Raw genomic sequence first — 10,895 nt, forward strand, 5'->3', positions numbered from 1 at the left:
GATTCCAAAAGTTAATAATCCTGAATTGGTTTCGGAATTTAGACCCATCAGTTTATGCAACGTGATTTATAAAATTATTAGCAAAGTTATTGCTAATCGGTTAAAACCTTTCTGAATTTTATAGTTTCAAAAGCTCAAAGTGCTTTCATTGCTGATAGACTTATTACAGATAACATCTTGATTGCCTTTGAATCCTTTCATTATATGAAAACTCAAAGCTCGGGAAGGGAAGGTTCTATGGCTTTGAAATTAGATATGAGCAAGGCCTATGACAGAGTGGAGTGGAGTTTTCTAGAAAAAATCATGTAAAGATGGGGTTTCAGGATTCATGGGTGGCTATGATTATGCAGTGTGTTTCTACAGTGACTTATTCCATACTCTTAAATGGTGAACCAAGAGGGTTTATACAACCATCCAGAGGGTTGAGGCAAGGTGACCCCCTTTCCCCCTTTCTCTTCTTGTTTTGTGCGGAAGGTCTAAATGCTCTTCTTAACAAAGCAGCGGATAATGGGGAGATAAGGGGTTTATCTCTATGTCGCCAAGGGCCGAAGATTACTCATCTCTTCTTTGCAGATGATTGCCTTTTGTTTTGCAGGGCCAACAAAAATGAATGTCAAAAAATCCAGCAATTACTTCATTGGTATGAAGGTGCATCTAGCCAATTGGTGAATAAGGACAAAACAACCCTCTTCTTTAGCAGAAACACATCGGAGGAGGTTCAACAAGAAATCAAGGTATTGCTAGGGGTGCCAGCTATCAAGCACTATGAGAAATACTTGGGCTTGCCGTCATTTGTGGGGAGACAAAAAAAAGCTTGCTTCATTCAGATTAAGGAACGGATTTGGGCAAAAATGCAAGGGTGGAAGGAAAAGCTACTCTCTCAAGCAGGAAAGGAAGTCATGATTAAGGCGGTTATGCAATCTATTCCCACTTATTCGATGAGTGTGTTTCGGTTACCAATTGGCTTAATCAAGGATATTGAGACGATGATCCGAAAATTTTGGTGGGGAAATCAAGATAATACAAGAAGAATGCAGTGGGTGAAGTGGAGTACTTTATGCTCTCCAAAGTCTCTTGGGGGTATGGGATTTCGTGATCTTCGACAATTTAATGATGCACTTCTTGGTAAACAGGTTTGGAGACTTTACCATGAGAAGGACACGTTACTGTACAAAGTCTTTAAGCCGAAATATTTTCTAGTGGGGAGTATCTTGGATGCTGAGTTCAACCCGCGAAGTTCCTTTGCTTGGAAAAGTATCTTATAGGCTAGGGAGGTTATATGCAAGGGAGCACGGTGGAGAATAGGAGATGGTTCAGGGATCAACATATGGAAGCACCGTTGGCTGGAGTCTTCAGGGGGAGGCCAGATTGTGTCTCCTTAACTTGATCCTTCTCTGATCACAGTAAAGGATCTCTTCATCCCTGACACAAGAGTTTGGAATAAGGAGATCATTGAACAAAATTTCTTACCATGGGAAGACGAGAGCATTCAAGGAATTCCTGTCAGCCATTATCCGATGGAGGACTTGCTTATATGGCCACACACCACGAATGGAAGCTACACTGTTAAAAGTGCTTATCAGTTGATGGCCGCTGATTCCAGAGCTGCTCTGCCCAGTCCGTCCGCTACAAGGGGTTGCAAAGCCTTTTGGAATAGAATTTGGGACATGCAAGTTCCAAATAAAGTTAAGCACTTTATATGGAGAGCCTCAAACGAATCTTTACCCACCAAGCTCAATCTATTTACATGGCACATTCTTCCTGACAACATTTGCAGTCTCTGTGAAGAACACACCGAATATACTATTCACTGTCTTTGGCTGTGTGATCGGGTTAAATGTATCTGGCTTTCGGAGCCATCTTTCTGTCCATTCCGACCAAAGATTTTTAGAAATTTTGGCGATCTTGTTTCAGCGGTTTTAGCTAATGCAAGCCCAGCCATAGCTGCTCTGTTTTCGATGGTTGCTTGGAGCATTTGGATGAGGCGGAATAAACTGAGGGAGAAGCAAAGTGTTTGGGGAGTAGGGGAGACGGTGCAGCGAGCTCGTGAGCTATTACAGGAATTTTGGGACGTTCAGGATCGTCCATCTCGGTCTAGGGTGTCTCGCACAAGACCGCCATGGTCGCCGCCAAGTGCTGGTTTTTATAAGTTGAATTTCGACGATGCCCTCTTCGAGAATTCTGGTAGAGCAAGTCTAGGGGTGGTAGTTAGGGATGTGGAAGGAATGATAATCGCAACTCTAAGTCAGAACATTCCGCTCCCTAGCTCTGTAGAATCGGTGGAAGCCATGGCTGCCCGACGTGCTATCCTTTTGGCGCAGGAGATAAGTCTAACACGAGTGGTAATGGAGGGTGACTCACTAAAGGTAATTGAAGCCATCAATAGTCCAAAACAGTGTAGGACTCAGTGGGGCCACATTATAGAAGATATTAAAATAGCTAGCCTTTATTTGCAAGATTGTAGTTTCTGTCATGTTAGTAGGGGGTAATAATTTAGCCCACTCCCTGGCAAGAAGAGCAGTTTTAACTGCTGATACTGATGTGTGGTTAGAAGAACTACCACAGGATTTGGATGATGTTTTCCAGTCTGATTTGCCGAAATAAAATTGACTTACCTTATTCTCAAAAAAAAAAAAAATAATAACAACACTACAAAATATTACATACTACACTTCAAAAATAAATAAATAAAATAAAAAATAAAAATCTAAGGACATATAAAGAAATTTGAATATTTATTTTAGTAGAAATCGATCAAATCCAACAAAAAAATACAAAAAATTTCAAATACCACATTCAAACCCACGTTCAACTTTTCCCTAAAAAAAACCACTTTCAAATTTATCTCAAAAAAAACCCTGCTTTTAAATCTTTAACAAAACTTTCAGATAACTACTGCTAAAGCAAACTGAAGTTAAAAAAAAAAAAAAATTCATAAAATTTTAAATACCACTACCACGTCCAAAATTTTATTAAAAAAAAAAAAAAGGTACCACGCGCAAGCCCAACCCACGTTCATATTCTTATAAAATACAATTTTAAAAATAAAATAAAATAAAATAAAATAAAATAAAAAATAAAAAATAAAATAAAAAACTTTAACAAGAGTTTTAGATAACTACTACTAAAAAAACTGAAGGAAGTTAAAAATATGTAACACATGTATATGTTTTGAAATTCAAATTCTTAAAATTTAACTAGCCTCTGAGCATGCGCTCACACGCGTACTCAGAGGCTCTTCTATTTTTTCTTTTTTAAATGTTAATAATTTGCATCTATTATAAATTAGGATTACTATATTTTTCAATCACAAAAATGCCTAGGGGTGTGATGAGTGTTATGCGTGGAGAAAGGTTAATAATTTTAATATTTGGTACAAACGCATAACACTCATCACACCTCTAGGTATTTTTGTGATTGGAAAATATAATAATCCTAATTTATAATTGATGCAAATTATTAACTTTTACGGAAAAAAAAATAAATAAAAGAGCCTCTAAGCACGCGCGCAAGCACATGCTTAAAGGCTTGTACGCGTGTGTGTATAGAGTTGGATTCAAGTTACACCTAGTGTAACCTTAAGCAATGGTACACCACCCAATAACTTATTATTGAATTCATGTAATGAAAATCTAACCGCTGAATTATATATTCTATATGGTCTTAATATGCATGTCAATTTTCATGATGATCAGATGTAATTTACCATTCGATTTATAAACTCAACTTTTATGCATTATTTCAAACTACAAAAACTTAAATTTAAAAATTTGATTGATGACATGGCTATTGATTTTTGATCACCTTGAAATTTTGTAAGCATAGAGAATATACGAAGATAATCTAATCTAACGGTGGATTTGTCAAAATTTGCATTTAATTAAAAAATATTGAGTGGTGTAATATTGTTTAAAGTTACACCAAGTGTAACTTGAACCCAACTCATATATATAAATATATATATATATATATATATATAATTTTTTTTCTCAAAAAAAAAAAAAAAAAAAAAAAAAAAACGAGGTTAAATTAGAAAGAAAATAATCGTATGTAATGGTAATAGCCAACTTGTGTTAATGGACAAAAAGCCATGCATGAACGGCACCTGGCCTACCAACATCAGGCAGGCGTGAGATTAGATAATTTGTACACGTTTATCTTATTTACATTTTTTAAAAAAAAAAAAAAAAAAACACTTTTAAAAGTACTTGCATTATCAACAAAAAAATAAAACTTTTAAAATTAACATACTTATCTTATTTATTTTTAAAACTTTTAAATATTTTCATCTTCTTTCATTTTTTCTTTTCTTTATTTTTAAAAAATTTATGATCTGATAGTTTCATCTACCCATATATTATTCCCGACGGTTACATGCAAATTGATTCTTGTACATCATCCGTTACAATAAGTTCATGTATCTTTGTCTTTATCCTATATGCATTCCTCAATTAAAATAAATAAATAAATTTGCGTAAAATTTATCTTTAATTATATATTATTTTCATTTGCTATAATATAAGAACTTTTTTTTTATTATATACGACCACTTTTCAAAAACTCTCACATTTGCTATCCCAAAAAATAATAATTCATATCAAATTATCTATTATACTCTATATTTTATTAGAATCCTATTTCTTTATCAATTTTTTTCTATTTGAAAGCTCGAAATGTGTGAAAAACACTAAAGCTCGTTTAGACCCCCAATTTAAATTATGACTTGGTTATTTTTACACTAACTTAATACTAAGTCCGGAATAGTGTAAACGCAAGCAAACATGCAAGAGAGCTACTCTAATCCATATTTAAAGCAACACAATAGTAAAATGAAATGAACAAAAGTAGGGAAGAGAGATGCAAACACAGATAACACCAAGACGTGTTATCGAAGAGGAAACCGAAGAACTCGGCGAAAAATCTCTCCGCCACCCTCCAAGCAGAAATCGATCCACTAGACAATCAGTTGGGATACATGGGTAAGCAAGAGACCCTCCAAGCCTAACCTACCCTCTGTACCTAAGCCCTCCAAACTCCTACTTCAACAAGGCTTCTCGAAACTATGTCTTGTTTAGCTCTCTGAATCCCGCAACAAGCTCCATGTTGCATCTGCCATTTTTGACTTCTTCCAATACTTCCCAACAACTCCAAAAACACTCACTACACTCTGAAAATGTGTGGATTGTGTTTTGGTACAAATCTCCTCTCAATGTATGATAATGGGAGAGGGAAGGAGAAGATGCTACAACGAATTCGCACTAAGAATGAGTAGCTCTCTCTCTAAAAGATGGGTGTGTGTTGTAGAAAACCTATCTGGGGTTTTTCTCTCTGAAATAGCCTCTCTTACATTTGTGGGTAATGAGGGTATATATAGTATGGGTGAAGGGTAAGGAATTCACACATAAAAATCCTCCAGACAAAATGTTTCGCAACTGTCTCGCAGGAAGGCCTTACCCGCAAGACACTCGCGAAAACAACAGTCTGGCACGACTCTTCAGCTTCCAGTCATATGCTCCTCACATTCTCTTTTGCGGCTTAGCTTCTCGCGAGCTTCTCGCGAAATCCACTGATTCTTCATTTAAGCTTGAGTCTTCACCAACTTAATACTAAACCCAATATAATAAAATCCCACAAAATACAAGGAACAAAATTAAAGCAATTACAACACTTTTTATCATGGAATAAAGTCAACATAAAACAAAGTTGTAAATCACAAATTTACACTACTCTCTCAAATCATCTATCCCTGTCTTTATAAGTAAAGAAATAATAAAAAATAAATTTGCATATAAACCATTATCGTATATATATTTGCACACTGTAACTAGAATCTTATTTTGCACAATTTTTCATAAGTCATATGAGTGTTTTTTGGGGTTATTGGGCAAATTGTGGGTCTCATTCTATATTAGATGGATTGGTGTGAATAATTTTAAGAGTCATGCTAATGAGTGTCCTTAGAATATTGGTTAACAATCCATTTTAGAAAAGTTTACCATTTTTATGGAAAAAAAAAAAAAAAAGTCAAATTTTAATTGTTTTTTTTTCTTTTTCCATAAAAATTTTCTTTAAATAGATTGTTAACCAATACCCTGAGGGCATTTATTAGCATTTTCCTAATTTTAAATACACCTGGATTACATTAATGCGCTACTCCTTTCACATGAACCGTCAATAAATTTGTTTAATGGGATCGGTAATCTATTATACCGTGAGAAAAGAGAGTATCACTTTTGTTTTGAGTTCTCCAAGGATAATTACTCCATGTAGGATGATATTTATAAACATACACTTAGATCCTGCACATTCTCATCTTCATCACCTTCTCAAAATGAAAATCATGACATCTCATCATCACTCACTTCTCTATTTTGCTACATTGGCAACTACGTTCTCCGTTGTCTTTCTTTGTAGCTTCTCTCTCACTGAGGCTCTCAATGGGGGCTTTAGTGTGGATCTCATCCACCGTGACTCCCCAAATTCTCCTTTCTACAACCCTTCAGAAACTTCTTCGCAGCGCATAGCTAATGCCTTGCATCGTTCTGTTAACCGTGTCAATCATTTTAAGCCAAAGTCCTCAGTCTCTACCAATTCACTCCAAACAGATGTAATCTCAAATAGCGGTGAATTCCTTATAAAATACTCTGTTGGTACACCACCAGTCCCAATGTTAAGCATTGTTGATACTGGTAGTGATTTGATTTGGATACAGTGCACACCTTGCACTAAGTGCTACAACCAAACAGCTCCACTTTTTGATCCTAAAAAGTCCGAAACCTACAAAAAAGTTTCTTGCTCTTCATCTCAGTGTGAGTCTCTAGAAAGAACCGAGTGCTCAAATGATGGAAAAAATTGCCAATATTCAATGTCTTATGGCGATTCTTCATTCACAAATGGAGAACTTGCTATGGACACTCTCACTCTAGGATCAACTACAAGTCAGTCTGTGCCTTTTCCTAAGACCATCATAGGATGTGGACATGATAATCATGGATCCTTTGGTAAGGAAGGTTCTGGCGTTGTTGGCCTTGGAGGCGGTGCAGTTTCCCTTGTTTCCCAATTGCATTCTTCTATTGGTGGCAAGTTCTCCCACTGCTTGATACCATTAAATTCAAAAGACAAAAACTCAAGCAAATTGAATTTCGGTAGCAATGCCGTGGTTTCGGGTTCTGGAGTCGTATCTACTCCCATAGTCCACAACCCCCAAAACCCAGTCACCTACTACTTCTTAACACTCGAAGCAATGAGTGTTGGCAGCAAAAGATTGGAGTTAAGCGATTCTTCTACGTTCGAAGATTTAAAGGGAAATATTATCATTGATTCGGGCACAACATTGACAATATTGCCAGAATATTTCTACTCCAAGTTTGAATTAGCAGTAGAAGAAGCAATTCATTTAAAGCGCAGTGAAGACCCAAGTCTAATTCTAAGTCTCTGCTACAAGACCTCAAAAGATGATATAGGTGCACCAAGAATCACAGCACATTTTGCTGGTGCAGATGTAATGTTGAGTCCAAAAACCACCTTCATTAGACTAAGTGAGAGATTTTTGTGCTTGGCTTTTGGGGCTGGTGAAACACTTTCCATCTTCGGTAACTTGGCCCAGTCCAACTTGTTGGTAGGCTATGACCTAGTGAAGAAAACTGTATCTTTCAAGCCAACAGATTGCACCAAGCTCTAAGCTGGAAATTAAAATGATTGCATCTTTTTCCTTTTTTCTTTTTTCACATAGGTAAAATGCTCGCCCACCCAACCCCCTTCCATAAGGGACCTAAATCACATCAATACCAAAAATCAATTTTTATCGTACATGATAAAAGCAAGTAATATGGAGTTGATCCAAAGGTTCAAATCTACCATGTTTATATATATAGATATATATATATATATATATATATAACCGAAACCTTTGATTTTTGGTTGATCTCTCCACAATTTTTCATATTAGCATTTTTTTTTTTAATTCAATTTAATTCTTTTGATTTTATGGCACCAAATTGCAAAAAAATTATTAAATTTCTTTTTTTTTAAATTAAATTTAGTTGTTTGGTGTCATACAACCACTATACTTAAAGGAGACCTAAATTATCACCTAAGAGAATTTTTAGATAATCCTAACAAACTATATAATAACTCCATTAATATAAATTTATCCCAAAAAACAAAATATATCTCTATTAATTTAATAATTTCTATGTTGATGACATTTTTTTTTTTTAAATTCTATCATATTTCCTTATATCTACCAATTTCATTTTCTTTCTCTTCTTTTTTTCATTTTTTTTTATATTAACATTGATTAGAAATTATAATTTCAATAGGATTTAAACTCTATAATTATATCAAATGAGACTCAACAAATATATATCATTTTTAATTACAATAGGATTTAAATTTTATATCAAATGGACTCTACCAACATACTCATCTTTAAAAAAAAATATATATATATATATATAAAACCAAATTTGATTAGGAATCCATAACCCTAACCAAATTTAATTAGGAATCCATAACCCTATATTATATTATAAATAGTTTTTTTTTAGGGATTATTTGTTACAATTTCAACTCGGCTTTTCATTCCTATATTATGTTTTAAATTTTTTTTTTTTTTTTTATTCTTTCAACACCACTTTGTTGTACAGTCTCTTGCATTAATTTTGGTTCTTGGAGCGCCTTCAAAACAAAAGGTATGTAAAGTTTTCTTATCAAGTTTAATGTTAACATATATGAGAGATATTTTGGTCAATTAGAAAAAATTTAATGAAACATAAAAGGAAAAAGAATTACAAAATGCACAATCTGAAAAAATAAATAAATAAATAGTGATTGTATTAGATAGAGGCTTTTGGAGATTATTGTTTTTATTTTTAGAATTTTTTACGCCCATATGTATGTATTTGTTGGGTTTAATTGAATTGGAATTATCTTTGAAACTTTGGCTTTGATTGAATAATGAAAATGGCAAAAAAAGTATGTTCCAATATTTAGAGTCTTCTGTATATGTGTTGTAGTTTAAACTTGATATTTGAACTGTTAAATTGTTAATTCACAGTTCATTGTTCATCTATTAATCATGAATAATAACATTGCTATTTGCAACCATCATGATATGGTATCAATAATGTGATCATTTCAAATGTTTTCCTTTAGAGTTTAGATAGAGTCTATTTTATGATTTAAAAATTTTACAATTAAAAGGCTTTTGAAATACATTTTATTTTTATATAATTATTGGATAGGTTCAATCTTAAATGACTTTTATTAAACACCATCTTTTATGGCATCATTAAAAAGAAAACTCATATAGATAGGTATTAGGATATTATTTAAAATTATCATAATGGACTAACGTATTACACATAATATGGATCTAACTATAACATCTTATGCTATAAAATAAAAATTGGGCCTATGGTTGTCTTCTCTTTGCAAAAAATGGTTAAATTCTCATTAATTGTGATAGTTCACTTTTAGGTGAAATGGAAACTATATTAATTACGTTTTAAGGAATTTAAAATTTTATTTCAAAAAAATTTCAAAACTTTAGATTTTATTTTAATAGTTTTATATTGTAAAAGAATAAAATTTATACATTACATACAATCATTACTTCAGTTACCTTTTAAATGATGGATGATATGAGAATGCAATTTGTAAATCTGCTATCAAGATAACATAGATTAGATTGGTGGTGGATAGTAGATTTAATTGCAATTGAGTATTGTGTGAAGTTATCACAATAGAATAGCCCACACCAGAATTTGTTATGTGTAACCAATAATAGGAAAGAAAAAAAAAATTCTAAACCATTATATTGAACAAAAAATTACTTATTTTCATTCATTGTTATACATTTTTTTTAAGTCAAGTCATAGACCTTTAAATAAAATAAATACTTTTTGTTTTTATTTAACTATCCCGTGCATCGCATGGCTTAGCGACTAGTAATGACAGATTTAATCTCCCCAAAGACAGAATTAATCCCCTAATAGACTATCCTATTAGTAAAACACTTTATGAAGAGATATATAGTAATACATGCATGGATAGAATCATACTAGCTTTTAGAAATATTCTGAATATCACTTATCCTGATAGATCCCATCATGACTACTCTAATATTATTGCTACTCAGCAAGAGCACAAAAATGTACAAAGAAAAGTTTGTTTTATAAATGTTGTTTGTTTTGTAAATGCTTTTATTACTTTTCTTGTAAAATATTTCAAAAGAATTTCACAGAAAGACAGAGGCAAAAGAATTTCAAAAGAAGTTTTGACAGAAAATATTTGTTCCAAATATAATCCTTTTCCCAAAACCCAATTGCAGACTACCATGAGTAAAAGATTCTCTCAGAAAGACAAGGGCAAGGCACCAGCGGTGCAACCCAAAGGTACCCGAAAACCTTCAGTAAAAATTTTAGAAATGCATGAAGGCGTCTCGAAAGAGACAATATCCCTTCAGGATACACTGCTAACAGAGGCAATGTATTCATGTGGTGATAAAAGTGTAATTCTGCAAAAAGTGCCCAACAGTGATTTTATGTTTCAAGACGGAGAATTTACAGACCTTCCTTTTCATATTAAACTACTTCTTGATAATTTACAGGCAGCCTTTACCCTCAGACAGAAACCCTTATTCCAAATGACCCTTCAGGCTTTGGAATTACATCTTGTTAACACTGGTGCAATTATTGAAGCACTTAGTTGTCAACTCCCTGGCAAGGAGGATGGAGATTCAAGCTCCATAATGACAGAATCACAGTCTCTAAAAAGCTATCTTATGGGAACAAGCTTTTCAAAGCTCCACCCTAAGATTCAGCAAAATACGAGACTTGCCATCACAGCTTTACTTCCTGAAATTCAACAGAAAATATTGACTCATAAAGCCC

General features: G+C 33.5%; 1 protein-coding gene across 1 annotated transcript; it reads left to right on the forward strand.

Annotated features, from left to right (window-relative positions):
• Nucleotides 1–6,248: 6,248 nt before the first annotated feature.
• Nucleotides 6,249–7,699, forward strand: LOC115984136 (aspartic proteinase CDR1-like). The gene has a single exon (XM_031107057.1). The coding sequence runs from the start codon at nt 6,272–6,274 to the stop codon at nt 7,679–7,681; it is 1,410 nt and encodes a 469-aa protein (XP_030962917.1). The 5' UTR covers nt 6,249–6,271; the 3' UTR covers nt 7,682–7,699.
• The last annotated feature ends 3,196 nt before the right edge of the window (nt 7,700–10,895 follow it).

This window comes from Quercus lobata, chromosome 4 (assembly GCF_001633185.2).
Source record: "Quercus lobata isolate SW786 chromosome 4, ValleyOak3.0 Primary Assembly, whole genome shotgun sequence".
Taxonomy (NCBI): domain Eukaryota; kingdom Viridiplantae; phylum Streptophyta; class Magnoliopsida; order Fagales; family Fagaceae; genus Quercus; species Quercus lobata.